The sequence below is a fragment of the Pangasianodon hypophthalmus genome, chromosome 22 (assembly GCF_027358585.1).
Source record: "Pangasianodon hypophthalmus isolate fPanHyp1 chromosome 22, fPanHyp1.pri, whole genome shotgun sequence".
NCBI lineage: Eukaryota > Metazoa > Chordata > Actinopteri > Siluriformes > Pangasiidae > Pangasianodon > Pangasianodon hypophthalmus.
This window is the reverse complement of record NC_069731.1, coordinates 2434774-2459154: the sequence shown is the minus strand read 5'-3', so window position 1 is coordinate 2459154 and position 24381 is coordinate 2434774. Positions and strand designations below refer to the sequence as shown.

The window sequence follows — 24381 nt, the reverse complement described above, 5'->3', positions numbered from 1 at the left end:
TCTGCTCATGCTCCACTGGAGCCAGTTGTCCGATAAGAACCATCCTTTTTCTGGACGCTAAAATGAAATTATTTCCAAAGAGACTGAATTAAACAGTAGACAGGGTAACATTTCGGGGATAAATGGCAGCACAATGTATTCCTGCATCCCGAACGAAAATGTTTCCTCTCCACGTGATGTTTTTCTGCGTTCCTGAGATCACCTGATGGGGTCGGACTCAATGCAGGGCTGTCTGACCAAATCATATTTCTGGAAGAGTAATTCCGGTCTGAAAAAAAAAAAAAAACTCTTAAGCTATTCATCTGGGTAACATTTTCAGGCCAACGTCACACACAGTACAGATGCGTCTCCAATGCTCCTGTGCTCTTTGGGTAATAGGTCAAGTTCAATTTAAGTGTGTAACAAAAATACCATAAAAGTCACCAGAGCAGGAGTCAAAATCTCTGAAGCTCCAACTCCATTTCTGAGTTTGAGTTTGGAAAGTGTCCCAAATCTGACCTCTCTGTTTTGTCATTTTCTGATTTCTTGGGCTTTACGGACTTTGACTCTGAACAAATTTAGCTCCTGATGTTTGCAGTGTCCTGCAGAGTCCTGAAGTTTTGTTTCCTCCAAGAGGTCTGTGGTTATGAAGATTTGATCTCTTTGGCCTCCAAGAGAGATCCTCTTAAGCACAAGAGGAAATGGTTAGAGAAACTCAACAGGGCATGTTAGAAAATAATACTGAATGGTGGAATATGCAGAATTTAAAATAATCTAATAAAAATATACTAGGAATGATTCATAAATTGGTTCTAGGTTTGCCCGTTTCCTTAGTTGCACAAGTTCCCCAGGTCTTGAACGCTTCAGTTAAAATTGCACTTGGGAGTAACCGCCTTCTTAAGAAGAGGAAATAAAAATAGAGCATCAGCAATAATGGTGGTTAGCTGGGACATTTTTTTAAGAAGGACAAAAAACTCATCATAGGTGTATTCCCTTTTTTCAGTGGTCAGTATAAATGGATCGGATGTGGTTAACCAACCACTGGCTGCAGGACTGCTGTTTAGAATAGATTCATCATCACCACATGCAGTCAAATTATTTCACTAGTGCTCTGGTGGGACAGGGTGCTGTATAGTACCAATACTCTTGAGATGCTCAAAATACACTTTGCCATCTTACAATTTAATAACCTCAGTGATCAGACCACATGACTTCTCTTCTTCACTTGGATGTGGATAACACACGACCTTAATTCCGTTTTACTCCATCCACCTCCCAAGTGTCACAAGATATTGGACTGCTTTTGTGTCAATTCCTCCCCAATCCTCCCCAAACTGAATTTACATATTGATTCAGAACTAGCCCAAGTTCTTAATCACCAAAGTAACTGTTGAGCACATATAATATATTGTCATCTCAGTAGAGTTCATGTAAAATACGGAGAATCTGCTTGTACACTACTGTGTCTGCTGAAGTATGGAGCACTGGTTAGTACTTTATCATCACATGATGAATAATTAATACTGTTTTTCCACTGGACTAATAAAGCATGCTTTTTGTTTACCTGTTATACAATTGCACAATTGTTCAGTTAATCTGATCACAGAACGCAATAACATTTGAGCTTCAGACAACACAGATTTACTGAAACCTTTGCTCTTTCAAGATTAGTGTAAAGCATTACAGAGTGATGGACTGACTAGAAAATCTTAATGCAGCGTACTGTATAAAAATTTAGAAACTACACCCATAGCAAGATATATATTCAAACGCAGTATATATACGATCATAAAAAGAACACACTTGCCAACTGTCATGACCTGTTCTGTAGTTAATGAGTCGATTGAAGACAGCTAAATGCAATTTCTGGCCCTCTGACTGTTCAAATAGCTACAAATGTATCAACAACTTGGTGCTGTGGTGTGGCTCGATGTGAAGATTTACTGTCACCACCTGAAATGTTTTATTCCTGTTATACCACAACAAATTGCCAATGCTAACATTTTTATTTTATCAATTTATAGTTACATTCAAAGTTGTGGAATGTCCATGAAACAAGTTAGTTTCACTTATCAATTTATAGCACATTATAGCATCTATAAACAGCATGTAGGAGCTATAAACAGCTTCTCATGTTACCATAAACTACAAAGCATAAATTCCTCTTTCCTGAAGATGTTGGAAAAATTAAAGTTACAGCTTTACCTCTGACTGTTACACTGGAGATGTTAAATAAACATTTCCTTACATAAAAACTTACCAACAGTCATACTTTTTTTTAATCAGTTTATGTACAGCGTCCACCAAGTCCTTGTATAAGTACTATGGAAACATTTATAAAAGACCATCTGTTAATACACTAATTTCTTTATCATCCTCTTTTTATCCAATGGAGACGCAAGATTTTGGACTCAACTGTACAGTATAATCACATGCCGAGTCTACACAAGACCTGTACACTCATTGTTTCAGCAACATAGTTTGCATTTCAGAAACTCAAAATGGACCAAAAAACTTTTTTGATTGTTTTGTTCCAAACCTTGCCTGGATCTAGCCTTGTTTTTAGTCATGAAGTTTAACATTTATTTCTGTGGTAATGTATTTTTTGCATGCAGGGTGCAGTGGAATGGAGCCTTATATAGATACCCAACAATCCGCTGTTCCTGTGCATAATTACAGAGTAAGAAGGGTGTTTCACCCAGTGCACAACCACATCTATTTCTCCACTGAAGTGTGTGGGTAACTTCTCTTCTGCTGTTACACTGAATGGGCCATGATCTGCAGAAAAAATAAGAAAATATCCTTACCTGAAACCAAGATTGTGCAAGGGGACACCCGCTATATAATCCTCTGCTGATTTATATGTTTGAAGTTAATTAAATGATTAAATAAAGACAACCAAACTCAATTATTTATATTGTACTGTGTATATTTCTCTGCATTTACAATGTAAAGTTTATATCATGAAAAGGTATGACAGGTTTGAAAATGCTAAACCTCATAAAGGGGTACTGTGAGCTACAATCAGCCATAAGCTGTAAGCAAAGGTGTTGTTGGACAGCTGAAAAAACCTCCACTGCAAAATAATAAGTGGAAGAACAAACAAAAGAGAACCAGTATGAAAGTCTTGTAAAAAGCGTAGACATTTTGGTAATTAATCAAAGGTGCATTTCAGGTGTATAACCTGCTCAACTAGCTCAGATTGCTTGCTCACACTTGCTGAATCTGACTTAGATAACTAACTGACCCAGAATCAGTCTCAAATGAAATTTGATATAAATGCTGTTTACTTTCTCCTTTAATACAAAAAAATATATATTTAGGAGGCAAAAATTACAATGCATACCTACTGCTATAGTGTTATTACTGATTGACCGTATAACTGAAAACATAATACTTGTGTAATTTTGTAGTGAAATGGAAAGAAATGTTTCCTAAGCTGGTTGGTAAGAATAGAAAGTCAGATTGGTAACAGCAGTGTGTTTAACTAAAAATCACATGACCATCATATATTAGTGTAAAATATCTGAATAGCAGCTGAATGGTTGTTTGGAGTACAGATGAGAATTGTGCACTCCTTTGCATGATATTTTTAAATCATGTCAAGACCAACATGTAGCATCTTATTGATATATCTGAATCCAGGGTGAACAAAGCATAAAAAATCTGTATAATTCTGGGTTTGTATATTAGTTAAGTAAAATTGGAGGCATATTTTAATCAGTATGCAATAAAAAAAAAAAACCTGTGACAGTTCAGCAGTCCAACAGGCTGGAAAGGGTTCATAAGGAAACAACTTTTTTTCCTTTCATGACATGTTCTTACATGTCCAGGTTTTAACGCAGCAATTCAAGGTCTGATAGTGTCCTTAAGAACCCAAGTCTGTGAGGGTAAACACACCATAGCATACACACAGGGACAAACAGCTGTAATGAAGAAGACATGAAGAAGTCTTTGCAAAATTTTAAAATACAATGAACAGCATTATTGCATCCAGGAGAATTTGTTAAATTTCATTAGATCCTGATACTGATTTATTTCAGGATGGCCTAATAGCCTTCATAAAGCTAATCAGTAATTTTTTTACCCAAGACATACAAAATTACCCAAAGATATAACTGAGATACAAATCATAAGGCACTTTTTAAAACTGCAAATGCAGTGTTTATAACTGACAAAGATTGAAAAACTCACACAGCATTCAAAAATCTTCAGCATTAAAAGAGAACATGGTTAGTGGCTTATCAAAATAGTCAGTATTTTTTTATAGTAGATAAAGATGTTTTGACTCTACTACAAATCTGTCGTATGTTTGCTCTTCTTAACTGTGGTCTGTGGCTTAAGAAGAATGAACAAACAAGTAAAAGTTCTTGAACTCTTCAAAGAAGTGAAGCTCATCCTGAAAGCTCCATGAGTAAGCCATTTCTTTGCATGACGTCTTGACAGCATGGACCACACACTTAGGGGTCTTCTCAAAGACAAGCTCTGCAATCCCTGGAACTGTGACTTTCTTCTGGTCCTGCACCAACTGCTGGAGCTGAGCTTTGTCTAGAGGTTCAGGAGAGGCACTATAGGATACCACAACATTCAAATTCTCATCTGATGAAGGCACCTGAAACCTGCTCTTGCCTGTGGCACACTGGAAGTCCTTCTTGCTGGTGAACAAGCCCTTGGGCGAGTTAAAGACACGAACTGACCAGCTCACCCAGTCGTACTTCCCTTTCAGGTTCTCGATGATCATGTCAGCCAGCTGCTGGTTGCTTTTGTCCTTGTGGTTCCTCACCAGGCGCTTGATATCGATCTCAGCCTGACTCGGGAAGCTATTGATGCAGTCTTCAATGATCACATTCATTTTTGACTGGACCACCTTCATCTTCTCGGCCCAGTTTCGGAGCAGCTCCTCTTCGTCATCGCCACCTTTCAGAGCTGTGTGTCCCATCAAAGCGATGAGACCTATGCAGAACAACTGCTTCAGTCTGGCGCAGAAGTCCTCCACTGCCCGCCGGCTCTTTTGTTCATAGTTGAGAGTGATCTCAAGCACGGACTCTCCCGAGAAGCTATCTCCTGTCACAGCACCATAAAGTGTGTGCAAGTTTTTGTCTCCGCCAGACTTGCTAAAGTGGTCCAGGAATTGTTTCTTCTTGGCCTCTCGAAACTTTGGCTTCGCATTGAGTATGTCCATGTACTTGCGAAATTGATTGGTTATATTCTCCTCCACTGAGAAGTAAGCTGCGTCCATACCGCTTTTTCTCACCTCATCGTTTATGCGCTGGATCTCCTCTGATACAACCTCCAGACGCTCACGGACCCTCTGAAACTGTTCTTTCATGTATTCCGCTTCCTTGCTCTCCACATTATCAAGTGCCAGCTTCACAATGGGAGCAGCGATGGAGAAAACAGGGAAAAGATCTCCAGCGATGCTGGCCAACACCTCTGTTCCCTGCTCAAATACCTCCATCACATTCTCCACCACATCCTTCTTGGATGCAATAAGTTTCTGCAGGCCTTCTGCCATTTTTTTAATCTCTTTGAAAATAAAAAAGAAAGCATAAAGGTCAGATTATACATTATCATATTGCTAATACACTAAATGATTAACCAGATGGCAAAGATCCAAAACATGAAATATTTGAAGATATAGCATTGTAATTGTCTGGCTAAGCATCATTTTACAAGCCAGAAGGTAGTAAATAGAGAACTTACACAGTCGGTCCTTGATTGCGGTATGTATTTTAGCCTTTTTGCTTTGCCTGAGTCGAAAAAGGTGAGATCACTGTACAAGAGAAAGAAAGATAAGAGTCAGCTGAGCTATCAGAACAAGAACCGCTCAGTAATGTCCCACCCCTTGAGCTAATGAGCCAACAATGCGCCAGGAATTCACACTGAGGGAGAAGAGACTCCACAGGCCATATAACAAGGACCAAGTGACATTTAACAGTGTTGCCTTCATCATTCACCATAAACATCCATAAAAATATCTATACCAAAATATAATATATCTATACCAAAATAATCCATATATATCCAATAATATCTATAACCACTGGCCTGTGTATCTGGGCAGCTTTATAGTGGAGGAATACATGAATACTAACTCAGGACTTTTCCCACCTCCAAAACACTGCAGCTTAAAACATGGATTACCCTCATAATATTTAAAACGTACATAAGAAGAGCAATGTCAGCAATCTTTGTACACTTTGTGCATAGGTGTTTTTACATAGACTAGCATTCAAAAGAACAATGTTACAAACAAACGCTAAGTAATGACAGTGTAATTAAATTCTCATTCTACAAATGAGATGTGGCTAAAAAGAAATGGAAACACGATATCTTCATAATATCCATAAACCAGTTAGAATTTAGAGTATTTTCCGTTTTCAGTGTGTGCAAGTGCCAATGTGGGCGGACAAACAGTTAATAAGGTAGTTCAACTCGCTGAGCAGGAGCACATTTTCCAAAGCAACCCTGACAGTTTCTATGGAAACCAGACAAAAGAAAAACGAGGCTGTCAGCTGCATTTTGATGAAACTCCTTGCCAGTTTACTTGGTGGCTATTTTTTTCAGCAGCTCTTTTTTTTTTTTAAACCACCTCATGCACACTGAGTTACACTCTGAATAGAATTTCAGTGATTTGCATATCCATTTTGTTCTGTGAATACAAGAACTCGGAAAAATGTATTTAATGTATTTGATCCAAATTATAAACCCATTTATAATAATAAACACCTTTTTAAAAATGTGTTATTTGACAAGCTGTAAGTTTTCTCAGCAAAGTCTTCGCAGTGACAAGAGAAACTTCATGAAAGTGATGAAACGACTATAACGCAAGTGATAATAGGAACTAACTTGTAAGTAACAGTTAATAAAATAATTTGAATCGTTGGTAAATTGCTGTGGTGTAAGACAAGTAAAACACTTTGGGACATGCTGTTATAGGAAAATAATAAACTTTGGGTTGTTAACAATAACTCTGCTTCATCACACCACCCAGTCGTTGATTATGCCTCTTCATGTTTTATTCCTTACTTAATATATTAATGGGATTTATAAGTAGTTTGAGCCTCTTTGTAAGATTCTATTTACAATAAAGTATGTAGAACTTTCTGATTTATAAAATATAATTATATTTTTACATATTGCCATTTTTATGTGAGATTACCTGCTGTATAACAAACACATTGATAAACAGTTTACATTTCAGTGTAAAACTGTTAAAGGCAGGTTAATAAATTTCACATTTCCATGTCAAATATTGCAATTACTCTAAACCCTCACAAATAGAAAATCTGTTTGATTAATCAGCTCACAAAGAATATTCCATGGATTTCTTTAATGATTAACTAATAATATATTGTGCTTTTCTGTTGAAAATGTTCCTACACTGGTTTTTTTTCTGTACCAGAAAGCACTAGAACAGATTAGACAGAACATTACAGACTGCCTCATCCCACTCCCTCCCTTGGGTTACTGCAGCACTTGAGAGAATCAGGAATTGCAGTAAAACACACCACTAATGCGGTGTTAACATAACGGATAGTGGCTGAGGTTTTAGACTTCTTAAACCCAAGGTCTAAAATCATTATTTTGCAGTATAGAGACTCCTGTGGATGTTCCTGCCTGGATATAGGAAATCCACACAGCAAGAAGCTGAAAAGAGGAGATGATAAACAACTGACAGCTAAATATTCAGAGAATGTGACACAAACATTTTCATAGCAATAACTGACCATTAGTATAGCTTTCCAGTAGATTTCCTTGGCACAGAAATACCACAGGAAAAAATATATTTGGAAAAAGTTCCATCTTTTACTACAGTTATGTTTAGATTACATTATGCATCTATGTCAAAGATTTTCAGACTTTAGGAGTGGTGAGCAGCAAGGTGTGACAGGGAGGAAACAGCTGAGTAAAGTATTATCTACACAGCTATAATGCATAAAGGTGAGTGAGGTAATACATAAACCTGCAATACATTCATACTGAATAAAAGAGAATTCATAAATCTCAGCTAAATAATGTGTATAGCTCAATATAGTGCATGCTGAGACATTGGAATTATAAAGTACTACTTGATATTTCTTTAATTTTAAGATATTGAGCCATGAGGTTTTGACTCTCAATAAAGTCAGACCAGATACAGTGAGACGCATAATTCCAAGGCCTCCATATATTTTCCAGAAGATATATAGTGCATATATCTATATAGCATAAAGTTCGGTAAAGTATGATGCATAAAACTAAAAGGTGTTTATATATAGCTGAGTAATGTAAATGCATTGAGATAAGTAATAATAAGACAGTGCACCTAGCTCAGTAATATCCATAGTTATAATGCATAAAATTCAGTAAAGCATAATGCAGACAACCATAATGCCTAAAGGTTAGTAAAGTATGATGCATATAGCTAAGTATATGTAATGCGTAAGACATAGCCAAATTTGAATGCATTAGTTCATTAATGTATAACGTACACAGTTATTGTGCAAGTTACTAATGTGCTGTAGCCATAAGGCACAAAAGTCAGTAAACATAACGCATCTAATTGTTAGATGAGTGAGGTATACATGCATATAGCTCAATGAAGTGTACAACTTATATTCCTTATATATGAAGCTCAGTGAAATATTGGATAAAGAATATAAATAAATAGAAATTATAAAGGCTCGCGCTTCTGCTCATAAAGTATGACGGCGCGCGCTGAAGTAAGTTGCCTGAAACTTACTTCCTGGTTGGCTGAAGACCAAACAGGTTTGTTTTCAACGACTTTCTTTGAGATATTAACACGCTTTTAGCTAATTGCATGATCGAGTAAAGTTTTGGTAACTCGACAAATACGTCATGAAGTTGAAAGAAGCTTAATTTATGTTTTTTAAAAAATCGGGAATAACTTCCGGTCGCTTTGTTGAAGACAGAGCAACGCCCTGAGGGCTGCTAAACTTCTGTCCTACAACAAACTCTTTTAAGTTACTCAAGCTCCTTACTTTACAGTCTTTGCTGCAATGTAACGGATGACTGACGTTTATTATTTATTGTATGACCAAAAACTCACCTTCAAGTCGCGGGAGAATAAGAGAAAGAGAGAGAGATGTGCGCTTAACCCGACTTCATGTAGTTTCCCTTTTACAGCTGAACGTGAGGCACACCCATGCTCAAGAACCAAGGATCAAATCCTCGCAGTTTTAACCCTTCCTGAGGTTGACACTGTGTTGACTTTATTTTCAAAAGCTAAGTTGCAAGACTTTTAGGCTAAAAATACTTTAAAAATTTGAATGGCCTGTTTTATTATTTTTGTTTGTTTGCTTTTTGTTTGTTTTTGTGTTTGTTTGTTTTTTGTTTGCAATGTAGTATTTTGGATGAATGATATGAACCCATATAAAAGAGACAGCATGGGTTAATAAATCAACAGTTAGCTAGACAATAGTTGGAATATGTTTTAATATAATTGATAAAATGGTTAGGTTAATCATTAATAATGAGTCTACCAGCATATTCAACAGCATATGGTACAAATGATGTTTATAAACACACTACCATTTTGTCTTAAATATGTGATCGACGGAATACAAAAGTGCTCAGACACGTATAGTATATGCATAATTCTCTTGATTAAACATGTTTGACTAAATTCATACATCTTCTTATCTTATCTTATCATCATATCATTGCATTGTGTAGTGTTAAGACCAAAGAAACTGAAAAAATACAAGACTGATTGCCATCGATATATTTAGTTTGATCAAAATTTCACTATTCTGAGTGGATACAAATGTGTGCCCTTTTGTGAACTGCATAATAATAGCACTCAGGGTCAAAATTGTTGGCTTCCTCCACTCTCTTATAGCGACTGACAGCATGCACAAGGCAGTTGGGAAGACTCTTGCACAGAGACTCAGCCACAGATATCATGTCACCTTTCAGCCTCTCGTTCTCTATTTGATCCTTTATCTGGACCTTGTTGAGTGGTTTAGGGTCCGCAGTGAACGACACCACAATCCTTATTTTGTTTTTGGTCAAAAGGTCAAAATAATTGATACCTCCTCCACTTCCATGGTACCGCTTGCCAGCCAGCCAATTCCAGAAAAAAATGCCACCATGATTAAAGACCCTAACTGACCAGGAGACCCAGTCATACTTCTTGGCAAGGGCATCCAGCAGAAATTTAGTAAACTCAGGGTCGACATGGCTCTGCCTCTCCACGAGCATGTGTTCTACATCTGTCTTGGCTTGTGCAGGAAAGTTGTTCACACATTCGTCCACTGCCACCTTCATGCGCTTCTCCACATCCTCCATGCGTTCTTGCCATTTCTTCACCATATCCTCTCCAACAGTCCCTTCCTTTAGTGCAGTGTAGCCCATCACTGCTATGATCCCAACCACGAACAGCTTCTTCAGGCGAGCACAGAATTCCTCCACTGCCCTCCTGCTCCGCTGCTCAGTGACCAGTATCGTGTCCAGCATCGCATCTCCAGAGGTGTTCTCTCCAGTGATGGCGTTGTACAAACCATCGAGGTTCACGTCACGATCAGTGTTCTCAAAGTGACTCAGAAACTTCTCCTTCTTCTTCTCCTTGAACTTGGGTTTGGCGGTGACAAACTCTTGAAATTTTTCATACTGACTGATCATCTGTGCCTCGCGGTCAAAGTTTTGCTTGTTCAGTGACGTTCTCTGCAGCTCCAGAGCTATTTTTTCAATCTCATCCTGGATCCCTTCCAACTTCTGGTTGACCCTTTCGAACTGCTCGGCAAGATACTTAGCCTCTTTGCCCTCTGGGTTGCTAAGGAGCTCAGCCGAGGCCACAAAGACTGCCTCCAGGATGGGATGGAACTGGCCTACAGTGGCTGCCAGGATCTCACAGCCTTGGCTCATGATCTCCACGCCTTTTTCAATCTTGTCCTTGTTCTCTAGAACCCATTCTTCCACACGACTCATATTGGATGCCGGGAAAGAGGTCCTGTCTTAATCCTTTAAGGGAGGCAAGTGCTCTCTCTGTAACATAGCAAGATAAGTAATTTAAAAACCCTTTCTTAGCCAAGTGATATCAATGATCAAAAATCAATGCCAGAATCAATGCGGCCACCTCTAAAGGTCACATTTATTTCCCCAACATGAGTTCTTTGAGGTAACCTGAGACAAAATCAGACATTTTGATCACAGGGATCAAACAAGTGTGGGTGTATTACTGTACAATCTGTTCTGGAGTCAGTTTTTCAGTTTCCTCATAAGCCAAAGCCAGCAAAATGTGGGAAAGTTAAATTCTGGACATGTGCAGACATGCCCAGAGTCATAATATGCCACACCTTCTGATTGCGAAGCTTGGGAAAGATCAGGAGTCTCCCAGGATTGAATGAGAACAAACATACTGAAAGTTTACCACTGTTCAAAACAAACATTGGAAGGTAAATCATGAGTGTGTCTCAGAATGACAAGAAAAGTTGTGAAATGATGCCAGACAATAATGGGGGTAATTCCAGCACTAGTGAGGAAGTATAAAACATCTGTTTTCAACATGCATTTGCTGAGAAAGATGTTTAAATGGCTGAGCTGTTGAACATTTCAGGGTACTTCTGGGCAGTTTCATTACACGGGGGAGATGAGCTCACACATATATCTCATTTCCCAAGACCCTGCGTATACTACAGCAAAAAAGGCACACCCAGATCTGAGAATATGTGTAACCGTTCCACTTGTTCAGCAATGTACAACACAGGATTTTGACTAACCAACAAAACCACTGTAACCAAAAATAAAATAATGCAACATGCAAATTAAGACAAAATCTAATCACTGGTTAATGCAAATAAAGTGCAACCAGATCACTTAGTACATACAACCAAGAACAATTTCTCTGTAATATTTGACATTAAGGCTTAGTAGAATTAAATTATACTCATAACTATGATGTCTAACAAACAGTAATAATTTTGAAGTTCCATTTAGACAAATCCGTTTGTGACTCAACACCCATGACTCAATTTGCCTCATCAAAGCACAGTTATTTAAAATGCATTTAAAATCAGACTCTGATTGTTTTTCATTTTCCCTTTGAACAATGTGTAGGAAAATATTCTATTTTTCTAATTACAACTCCAATCCATATCTAAATTAGACAAAAAACAAGTGATAAAATCCTAATTTCTATTTTCATAGTTATGATTCCTTTAATAGAATCAAAAGTAAATTGTCAGCACCAAGACCATTATTAATTATTATGGCAAAATTGCCTTTGATCATTTTTGTATATCAAAGTCTTTTTTTTTTTCCTCTCAAAACCACATCCTTGGTTACTAATCCTGCTACACTGACATTGCAGACAAAGTCTTATTCAGGTCAATATTTACTTAAGCGCAAGATCCGGCCATCTCACATTGCCTCAAAAGAACCTTTTCTTATTGTATCTATTATAAGCTAGGAATTAGCAAATACAATCCAGGTACAAAGATCATTTTGGTTTTCATATCTCTTTTTTTATGCCAGTGTTCACTGAACTTTCTTTTGTGTGTTAAAAATAGCTAAGTAAATAAAAGCACAAAAGAAGAAGCAAAGCAAAGAAGCATAAAAAAAAGAAATCAACAAAGGCTGAGAGGAGAAAAAGGCTTACAGTTAGTTGGTGAAATGTGCAGAGGTACCCTCTGTGGTGTTCCAGTGAAGCCCAGCTGTGCTGAAGAGCTGCAGCCTCTGTGGCTCGACGTGTATTTATAGCCTCACTCCTTTGCGACACTCCCCCTTTGGACGGACTCCATCTCCTGCGAGCATTCCTAGGAGCCCACTCTGAGAGGGATGTGTAACATCCTGTAAACATTGCCCCTTTCAACCATTCATAGGGTTTTACTCTGCTCTGTGAAATGGTTTGAGACAGCACCAGCTCACGACAAAAAAAAAAAAAAACACAAATAGTCCCTGTGATAACAGGCATGCTAGCATGCTAATGTAAGTATTACAAACTACTTAGGAAAAACTTAGAAGGTCAAAGTACTTCAAATTAGGTCTGTCTGGTCGTAATATAAGCTTCTATGCATCAGAAGACAAAGCAGTGTGGCATGAACGCTGTCCTTGAGCATTCACACATTTTGAGTCAGACTGCTCGACAATGCAGTGAAAGGCTCCTCTGTTTTCCCAAGCGGCCTATGTCAGGGAGGCTGACCGGGAGCCTTTGTGCTCTTCTTGTGACCCACTTTGCTAGAGGCGCTACTGAATTAAAAGGAAAAGAGAAAAAAGACTTTGGTGGACTATGGAGATCCAAACCATATAGCAGTAGCCAGCTGATATGCTAGCGTTTTGCTTCGTCGTGTCGCTGCGAGATCTCGCACTATGCTAACCTGATAGAGGCCGAAGCACATGAACACTCTTACAGTACCATAATGGCATGCGGGGTGAAGGGTGGAGAAAACTTATGGCTATAGATGGACACCCTGATTGCTTGTGTTTGGCTCCGTACTGCATCTTTAAACCAGATTCTCCAGCAAAGACTTTATCTTCCTTATCAACACTCACCATAACACACCATAAAAGCCCAAAATTATTCAGACACTGCATGCCAAGCAGCCACAGTATATTATGCAAGCACAATGGGTTTTTTCATTTTAAAAAAAAACCTCACTATTTAACTAGACAAGAATGTATGCAAAGAAAAAAGCTTTGATCTTAGAGCAGGTTTTATAGAACAGCTTCATCAGCAGCGTTCATCTTTATTAAATCCATACAATGGAAAAGTCTTTACTTTAATGGTTACCAGATTAGCAAGGTTAGCCAGAGAAGTGAGTGTGCTGTGTGTCTGTGTTGGAGCCCAGTGTTCTTTGGTATTCTGTGGGTTGTGTATAACAACACCATTAAAAACCAATTTAGCTAATTTGTGCATGAGACCTAACAGTCAAAATATTTCCTGAATCTACACCACTGGACTATAGCATTGCAGCACCGAAGGCAAAAAGGTAGCAGAATTGGGATACTAAATAAGAATGCAAAAGCATTTCTGGTATTTTAATAAGGTTTCAGTGAAGGGAATGTAGCATGAAAACTTGCTGATGGTACATCTACTGACCACAAACAGCATCCAGCACTTGACCTCGGGCCCTCTTTCACTTAAGTACATTATCCATTACTACTTCAAATGACATTTTAATTTCTGTTGAGGTTTCAGATAAAATATAGTATATTAAGTACAGTTTTTGGCTACAGATGGACAAGTAGTGACTGTGCACTTGGAGTGTTTTATTTTCACTTATGTGGAGTAAGTCATCCTGTACATCTAGACTATATCTGCCTGCAGACAGGCGCAGACAGGCCTCACATGAGCGAAGTGTCATTTTGTAATTGTGTCATTAGAGAATTAGCCTCAGGCCATTTATATGTCAGACAAGTTTGTCTTGTCTGGGAGATAATTAGTCATATCAGAGGAACTGAGGTGTTTTTTTAAATTATTTATTTAATTATAGCTATTTTCCAGAGAAAAAGGATGTAGCTCCAAATTGATTGTGCCTAATTTTGTGGAATATCTTTTTGTTTCATTTTCATATGTTAAATAAATATTCTGAGGAACCACACTTTATCCAGATGAGCTGCTATCTAGAAGTCTATTCATTATTGTTTTTTTTCATAGCATGACTTAAAAAAAAATCGCAGTAGAACAGGTGAAGGGTAAAATATTGGGGTTTATACCACAGCGCTGTTGAATTTTTGATTCTGATTGGTCAGAAGGTATTAATTAATTTTCTAAAACAGCAGCTCTGACAATAGTGTAGATGCAAAACACAAGATTATAAAAATGTGCTTGTTCTAATATGTTAGCGGTTCACAGTGACTTGCAAATGCCACTCTAAAAAATTATTTAAAAATGTGTGTAATAGTTGATATAGTGACGTTTTCTGGATGTTCTAAGACATTAAATGTAACTATAAACAGATACAAAAGGAGGGATGTGTTATCATTTAATAAATAAAAAAAATTAAGCAAATTGCTGTGGATTAACAGGAATAAACTCACTTCAGGACATGCTATTATAGGAATATAATCAACTTTAAGGTGGTAACAGTGACTCCACTCCATCACACCACCCTGTCATTGATCATTTTACTAATCAATTTATATTGCAAATTGCATTTTAGTTTTAATCAACATAGTCCCAGACTGGATATTGACTACTCCCAGCTTAGGACCATGACTTGTGGCTCTGGGATAATAAATTAGCCTTGACAATGTGATTCTTGTGATTCTTGTGCCAAGCTGTATGGTACACCATTACCAAATTATACTGAACAATAAAAGGTCTTCTAAAGCAAACTATGTTCATGTACTTTTAGCTGAAACTGAGCTTACATCCTGGAAACTTGTTAATTTATAAACAGACACTGTGACATGCAGCTGTTTCCAGCACACTGAATCAGAAGATGGCTCATGGCATGTCAGGGGAAGGGAGGTCAAACACCACATACCCCAGAGAAATACTGATTCAATGACAGATGTGAATTTTACAGCTTCCTCTGTTTCAGATGTATGCCAAAGAGGAACAAGGTACTAAAGTCTTGCACTCTGTGCTCGCCTGAAGTACTAAAGTCAGTTTCACCTATTACATTTTGTGCTTCTTCCAAGATTTACACACTTGTGTTTACCAAATTGTAAGTTTTTCAAAATGACAGGCAAACAGATCCAAAATGATGTGGTCAGAAAAAGGCAAGGGTCAGGCGATAAACAAACAGACTCGGTAGACAAAACCAGATTCCAAAATACCGGAAACAGGCAAGATTTATTTAAAGAAAAGAAAAGAAAAAAAGAACACCAGTCACAAGGTTAATAAGGCTTGTGTGTATGTGTCCGTCCGTGTGCAAATGTATGATTGAGTCCAGGTGCAAACAGTTAATAATCAGGTGAGTTGGAGCGTGACATGGAGTAGGCGTGTTGGGAGATGTAGTCCGTGGTGTCCATGTTTGTAACCCGCAATGCATTCCGTGAACGGGAGTTCAACGTATATAATGACATATATAATGTGACAGTGCATGTTAGCATACTTTTGCTACCACTTTGAGCTTATGATATTGTTTTTTTATTTAAAAAATAAGACAGGGTTTTGATAAAATGTCAAACATCACACACAAGCAGGGTCAACTCCACTATGGACCATTTTAAATAGCGGAGAGATTACCAATATTCACATATTATATAAAACACTGAATTATTTTGTCATTTCCAAAGCAGAAACAATGGACTTTTCCAGTTGTGTTCAAGGCTGAATTTGGCTAATTTCGTATATTCCTCTAGCTTAGCTATGGTGTCTCTCATCTGACTGGCATAAAGCTTATTGACTTTGTCCAGAATATGTGTCTGAACACATAAAATTAATGATGATTGGTTTCATTGACCGTTCAGTAGTTTGTGTAAATCTCACCAGCCATAGGAAATGATTGAGCCAGACTGTAAGAAGATGCAGAATAAAAATTCTCTCGCTCTCTGTCTCTCCCTCTTATGCTACCTCATACACACACACAACCACATGAAGTTATAATCTAGGTTACAAGGGTGATGGTTTTTACACTAAACTGGGCTAGTTTTGGAACAAGGATGTCTGTGACGGTTTTCTGAGCTAGTTTAAAACTAGACCATTGCTGCCAAGATCATGTTTTAAAGCAGATAATTGAATTAAATCTAAATTTATGCAAACACCAGCAATGGTAAACAACAAGTGTGGACAGTATAACTGTGATGTACAGAACCATTTCTGTTCTAAGTAATATTGTAAAGACTGGGAGAGGGAAAGAGGGATTATAGAGTGGTAACGTCTGTACAGGGCAAAGCTATTGCAGATATTACAAATGAAATATTGTGTGAAATGTAGTGAGCATGTTTCCCATGAAAGGACTGAGAAAAGGCTAGATTCAGGTCTTTTTGTACACAGTCTGAGTTGTAGTAATGCTGGGAATTTTCAACCACGGTTATAATTTTGACCCCAGAATGTAAATGTAAAAGAATGTAAAACATCATGTGCAAGAAATGCAGCAAATACATTTGCAAGGCTCATGCCTTTGAGAATACACATTGCTACTCGTGTGTGAGCACACACATGCACACAAATGGGACTGAACTAATTTGATAGGTTTGGAAATGAAATGTTGATTGTTGAAAAAAATTTAAATAGTTTTTTGTTAGGTCACTGTTTGACACGTTTGACGTTTTCTCTAGTCTCTGCTCTACAGTACCCCAAATAAAACATAATTTGTAATCTGGTATCCTAAATTTACTCAGAAATGAATTGTATAATTTCATATTGGTGAGTTTCTTTCATTATAAATTCCATAAAAATTAATGTAAATCTTGTGATCATGAATAGGAATGGGCTTGCTTATAGGGTTTAGTGCAAGAATATTTGATAACAAAAATTTTAAGAATGCTTTATAACAGTTTTTAAGGGGCTTGGCCAAAGAAGTCAAAATAACTCAAACAGAATACGCAAGTTTAAATGACATGATATTACAGTAATGATGCAAATGTATGCAAACATAAGGGTTTTTTAAGAGAAGAGCTAACCCAGAATGTGTGTGTGTGTGTGTGTTTAACACTCAAATGTGGGTGTTAGCCAAAAAAAAACCATGGCCTGACATGTTCCAGTGCCCTCACCAGAGAAATAATGTTTTGATGACAGATGTGATTTTCCTGATTCTTCTGGTTTAAAGAGGAACAGAAAACTTACTTATTGTGTTGTGGGAAACTCTGATTTTAACTATTTAAATATATTCCACTACAAATGCAAAATTAGTGAAAACTCTGGGAGACCAGAAGTTGAAAATCTAGGCTTAAAAGTTCACTTTTACTGTAAAGTGCTGCTGTAATTCCCAAATCTTACTGGGACTTCCAACTTTTAAACAAATCCACCTGACGTGTTAAAACAGTACTTTTACACTTTTACAAACTAATGCTTTTAACATAAAGAGCAAAATGTGGAAATCTCCTGAATATTATCCCCATATTAGACTTTAATGACAGAGGCACGACCATTGATGACAAGAAAATCCCAGAGAAAAAGCAGAATATTATCAGGAAAAACTCCAGCATATACCAGTGGATGAGACACTAATTGTTTTTTTTAAGGTAAATGCCAATCAACAGTAAGAAAACAGTGAGATAAAAGACTGGTGTGAGCGCTACTTAATAAAAAGCAGCTCCTCCATTTTTTACTGACCACCTGAGACCACCTCCCAAGTTTCATGTTTCACCTCTTCGGTTTCTTTTCTGGTTTCTTTTGGCTTCTATTGAAGACAGAGTTTTGCAAATTCACAAGTCAAAGGTCACTTAGATAAGCAAAGGTAACCGCTACCAGAAACAAATCGTACGTCATTAACGTCCCACATCCTTTTAGAATTTTTTTTGCATTCAGGATGACTGCTCCTTCATCTAAAAAATTGTCATGTACTTTCTTTTAATTCTATGGAATTGTAATAGTAGACCTTCATAGGAAATTAGTTCATGTTTTCATGGCCAATGCTTATTGGAAAAGTGGGTCCTGATCAGTATGCTCCTCGTCCCTGTGGTGGGAGAAAACAGACACACCAGCCCTCCACCAGTGATGATATCAGTGCATGCTCTGGAAAAAAAAAAATGGCCAGAGGTATGTTTTGGACTGTGTACTGATTTCACTCAGGTTTTATATGAGCACATTTTTCACCTGTAAAAAGACAATTTCTAGTCACAGATCTCAGACAAACAGCAAACTCAATTACAATGCAGACACTGATTCAAGGAGAAGGTCAGTGCTTTTTGGTTCATAATTAAATGCCACCTTTCTCTGAGCAGTGTAGGTCATTGTGATTTATGACTGTCTGTCACTGAAGCATAGCTTGTTGTGTGTTCAGTGTTCTCTTCTACAGTGGCTCTAAGGATAATAAATGCAGTTTCCCAAAAAAAAAAAAAAAAAAAAAAGGCTGTGTTATGGCTGTAAGCTTCTCTCTGAAGGATGTTTCTTGTGTTTAGTGGTAGGCCAAGGTCATGAGTGGCTACTTCTGGATGTAAGAGAATAAATGTGAGAAATTGGTAAGTATCAGGCAAATTATTTACCACTTGTGGTGGGAAATTTCTAAAATTAATTTGCCAGGTTTTAAGAATTCCATATAATGTGTTAGACACTCCAATAAAAGAAGTCAGGAATAAAGCAACAGTAGATCCCAAAGTTTTTTATTCCTTTTATACCATTTTTATTTTATTGTTGCTAACAATTTTTTTCCATTTATTTAAGAACTAGGTGTTGTACATTTTATCCATTTATATTTATGTATAATGTTGTGGACCACAAAAAACACAAAAAAAGCTAGTTCCTGTTATCACTTATTTTACAGCAGCTATAAACAGTAGTTCCCTCACCAGTCTCTCGCTTTTTTCTCTCTGTTGAAGTTAGGATGACGAAAACCGTGGCTTGTCATGTCAAGCGTACATTCCTCTGTCCTGAAGGCTTTCCAATGGTGGAAAACTTAAAGTTACAGCTTTACTTCTGACTGTTACAAGGAGCTCACACTGGAGACTCCTTCCATAAATGTTACATAAATGTCTACTCGCAAAAGACTTTACCATATTAACAATTATACACGTTTTTAAATCTGTGTATGTAGAGTGTCCATCATAGAAGACTCTGTCTAAGTTGTTACTGCAGAAACTATAATGTATTCGAATGAGCGCATTAATATAAATCTGTTATTTGTTGCTGCACTAGTCAGAGCTGCTGCTACAAAAAATTAATCAACACCTTCTGACCAATCAGATTAGACAATTCAACAGTGCTTTGGTATAAATATGCAGTAAAACATTTTAGGTGATAAAGAAGAACTACTTTAAAGTGTTTCATTCTCTCTGTTAGTAACACCATTAATTCAGTCCGTCTTTTTTTCCTCTTTGGTTTGGTCAAGCTGAACACATTCTCTCCTGCTCTCTCTCTCTTTCTCGCTCTATCATACACACACATCTATACATGCTTTACTGGCTAGAAATAAGTCACAAGTGAAAAGTTAATACTCATGGGGCAAATCCAAGATGGCTCCCAGCTTGGCACAGAGTGCACTACTTAGCGTGTAAAAGCCATTAGTTCATGCCCTGTGCACTTCACTGCACTTTATAGTGAAGCATAAAATTAATCAATCTATATAGCTGTCAGCCATGGCTCCACCATCTGCACTATGTTTATTTCAATTCAATTCAATTCAGTTTTGTATAGCTCTTTTAACAACGTACATTGTCACAAAGCAGCTTTACAGAAATAAATACGTTAATTCATTTTAAATGTATGAATTTATCCCTAATGAATTTATCCCTAAGCCGGAGGCAACAGTGGCAAGGAAAAACTTCCTGAGATGATATGAGGAAGAAACCTTGAGAGGAACCAGACTCAAAAGGGAACCCATCCTCATCTGGATGACAATGGATAGTGCAATTATAAATAAATCCCATTATGGTCAAATAGTGCAACTGTGTAACCAGGGAATTCATTACAGTTTTCATACGAAGTCTGTTTGTTGAACTTATCCACTGTTCACTGATGGAGACTTGAGTGCAAAACTGTTTGTGGCAATTGCAGTCCTAACACTATCATAGCAACTGTAGTCCAAAGCCATCGTAGCAAAACTGTTCATATGAATTGTGTCATCTTAATGGTTTTTAAGTGGTGCCATCCTCAGTAATCTCAATGATCTTCAGCTCGACAGTGAGAAAGAAACAGAGAGAGAGAGTGAGAGATTATTAGGTATGTTTATTGCCCTGTAATGGTTAAGGACAATGTACTTTACGTGCAGAGTGCAAGCAGGGACTCCGACAGGACTAGCTATGACAGCACAACTAAAAGGGAGAGCCAGAAGGTAACACAGACATGAGGGCGCCCTGGGACATAATTCTGGTGCATAACTTGCTAGTGGCTTTATTGTTGTGAGTTCACCAACTCAAATCTTAGAAACATTATTTAAACTCAAGCAAAATGCTTCCTGGGATGTTTCCTGACTTTCACTTCCTTTCTTTCTTCCCCTTTCTCTCTCTCTCTCTCTCTCTCTCTCTCTCACTCACTCACTCACTCACTCTTTCTGAGACGCTCTGAGTTATGAATGAAATCCCAGCCAGTCCCACACACTTTCACCGCACAGTGCCTCTGGGGGCTCAGAGAGCAGAGCTGGGTTAATTAAATGTCCTTGGAACAGGATCCCTAATTTGCTGCCTCATTTGGCTACAGATCACCTTTGGGGTTAACTGCGGCTATGCTAAACTGAAATCATCTTCATTTCCATGATAAGCCTTAAGTGGAGCTTTTTCTGATTGTAACAGGTGTCATGGTTTGTCAAAATCTCTGCTTCGAGGAATTTGTTGTGTAATTATTATTAGCTTCCATTTGAAACTCTTTCTGATCGGGAGACCAAAAAATCTTTAAGGATTTTAGATATGCCCTTGTTTTCTAAAATTTTGTGTCTACATGAAATATCTATCACCAAAATCAATGCACATGATACACTGGATATATGACTTTAAATAAAATAAAATAAAGGCAAAGCTATAAGGCAAGCAAAGCAAATTTCAGGAGCTCCACTTCTTGCAGTGATGGATTGAAAGAGATTGTGGTGTGTGAGATTGTGGTGTGTGAGATTAGTGAAGAGATATATGGCAGACTGATATATGGCAACACTGAGAAGACTCTCACTGTGTCTGGAATCAATGCAAGGGAAAGAGGGGGGCTTATCTTATCGTGAGAATGTGTGGGTGTGTGTGAGAGAGAGAGAGAGAGAGAGAGAGAGAGAGAGAGAGAGAGAGAGAGGGAGAGATTCCTCAGTGCTGACGTGGTCGTAGGAGACAGACAGTGAATGATAATGAGACTGCTGTGAGAGAAGACGTTTGCTTACATTTTCTTTGTAACATGATTAACTTTGTAACATGATAATGTTATAGCAAAAGTGATAATGGGAACTAAGTTATTTCATGGATGTTTCATAGAAAAAATTGGAACTATTATCAGATAAAAATTTTGAGGTGTTTCCATCCATCCATTTTCTGTACCGCTTATCCTACACAGGGTCGGGGGGAGCCTTGAGCCTATCCTCAGGGGACAAGCTGTGGGACACCCTGTCATAATTTATTACTTACTTTTATGACTGTAAACCAATGATTTTTTAAACCACAATTAGCCACAATACTACAAATGTAAGATGCTCGCATGATTTAGAGCAGAGGTATTGAATTCATTCTTTGGGCCCTTGTCCTGCAAAATGTCACGGATACTTTAGAATTTTCCAGGTCTGTAAAATGAAAAAGATTTTTCCAGCAATCCTGCTTATTACAGTCAATCCAAAAGACCTCTATAAAATAAATATGATTTTTAAATATGAGTGTTCATTGAAAAAACTGAGCCAAGGATTTTAAGCATAGGTCCACTTTTAGAAAACTTTAATGGTTAAACATATATTACCTCTGGACAAAAACGCTGCCAGACATCTTAAAGCCAATCTATATGGCTGTTCACGGTGAGCGGCTGTGTGTCACTGAACAAATGTTTTAATGCTTTTTATCAGATCAGGCCACTTAGGGAGTAGTGAGTGGGTCGATGGTCCACTCTGACTGACGGGTAATGTCATTAGCTCTGGCTGCGATTGGCAGATGCAGCCGGACTGAGGCATCCTGGGATTGATCGACCTCCTCCAGCAGTGCTCTAATGCTAGCCAACGTAAAATCACTCATTTGTTTATGAAATATTGATATTGGCTGATATCTCTTCCTGGAGGAGGCCGGGCTCGGAGAAGAGACTGTATACAGATCTGGAAATTCTTTCCCCTTCTGTGCTCTGTGTTATATCCTTCAAATTTTGTTCAACAATTTAAATATAAACACCCATACACTCTTAGAGGAAGTCAGTGAAGGACACACACAAACACATACACACCCAGAGAAAGCTCTTTCTGCAATAAATGTGTGACTAGCGCCATCTACCACTGGAACAGACACAGTTATAGATGTGCATCCTGCGTAAAGTAGGAAGGAGAGCGTATAATGGTTGATCAGGTGGATCAGAAAAGTGCAGGTTCTCCCGCAGTGGCACTGAGGCTTAAAGAAAGCCACAGCAAAACCTTTATCAGAGATAATAGCTTTCCAGATCGATAGCGCCAACCAGGACAGAAGCCACTCAACCACTAATGAATACATGAGTTTCCATTGGCTGAGCTTTGGGTTTCAGAAGGAACAGTTTGAATTGTTTCACATCCTAATACAATAAAGCTGTGATTGTATAGCCTATGCAGTGTGGTAGGTCATACTGTGTGTGTGTGTGTAAAAATAAACTACACTGAAGTATTTTTAAGCAATAATAATAACCTATTAATATTACACTTTCATTAATTCCCAAGTAACATAATTCATATCTATGTCTTTATTTATTCTAGACATTTTAACAAAATTTAAGAAAACATTGTTCAGACTTTAAGGCCGTAGTTTTGGCTATATTGATTTACAATAATGCTAGCTTAAGCCCTTATTCTAGCTCTTTTTTACTGGTGGAAATGATGGATGGTTCCCTAGCTCTCCATCCCAGCAAGCTTAATGTCCAGCTTTATTGAGCTGAGTTCAGCATTCTAGGCCTCCTCTGCTCTGCACCAACAGACCTGCACAGTGGGAAATGCTGACTTGTGTGCAAATCCTGTAATTAAATTAAACGTGGCTTTGAGTGGTGTACGTGTCTACTGCACAGACTTAACAGCAATCGACGTCAGCCCGTGGTTTGTTAATCGCGATATTGTGTAACAACAGGAAACAGAAAATGCAATTATGTGTACTGTATATCATTCTGATGTGTACTGACAGCAGATCAGTTTCTGAAGTTATGCTGATTATATTAGGCCCATTGTGAGAGTTTTTTTTTTTTTTTTTTTTTTTTTTTTAAGCGTACGTAGACTGTAGAATTCCTCAGGGTTCAGTTTTATTCTTGTAATCAGGCCAGGGTTTGCAGTAGAACAAGGAGAGGTGGACTGAAATTGTGATGTGCTGGATCTTTTCATAGCTGACGTCTTTTATGCCATCCTGAGACAGCAATCTTGCACAGAATAAATAGGGCAGCACTTTGGCAGGCATATATAACATCTAAAGCTATGTTTCATGCCATATTGTTCAACAAAATCAATATTCATGGTGCTTAGTCCACAAGATGTTCAAGATGTCCTAAACTGCACTATTTGGGGAGTATAGTGTGGAAAATAGCCAGTGTATTCATTAATTCCCAATGCGGTGCAATATATAACTGTCAAAATATTTACCCTAGTACCCAAGTACAGGATACTCATAATGCACTATGCCCTTTGAATATGATGGGAGACCTTTTGTCTCGTAAGTTTGCGCTAGAACGTCTGGTACTTTTTGTCAATAAACCTTTCCAAAAACCACCTCCTTTCTCAGGAAGAAACTGCTCGA

The 24381-nt window shown here is 37.8% G+C and overlaps 1 protein-coding gene across 3 annotated transcripts; it reads right to left on the bottom strand.

The window, feature by feature from the left end:
- Window positions 1–1675: 1675 nt before the first annotated feature.
- Window positions 1676–12724, bottom strand: rpz4 (rapunzel 4). 3 transcript variants are annotated; one of them, XM_034297877.2, is made up of 3 exons: window positions 12581–12724; window positions 5683–5752; window positions 1676–5505 (listed from the first exon to the last, which is right to left on the bottom strand). In XM_034297877.2, the coding sequence occupies exon 3, from the start codon at window positions 5492–5494 to the stop codon at window positions 4319–4321; it is 1176 nt and encodes a 391-aa protein (XP_034153768.1). In that variant the 5' UTR covers window positions 5495–5505; window positions 5683–5752; window positions 12581–12724; the 3' UTR covers window positions 1676–4318. The 3 variants fall into 3 exon arrangements, 2 of the variants coding, with proteins under 2 accessions (XP_034153768.1, XP_026780095.2); XM_026924294.3 differs by lacking the exon at window positions 12581–12724 and adding an exon at window positions 9032–9731 and having other exon boundaries at window positions 1678–5505; XR_008300727.1 differs by lacking the exon at window positions 1676–5505 and adding an exon at window positions 9032–10968 and having other exon boundaries at window positions 12581–12681.
- Window positions 12725–24381: the final 11657 nt, after the last annotated feature.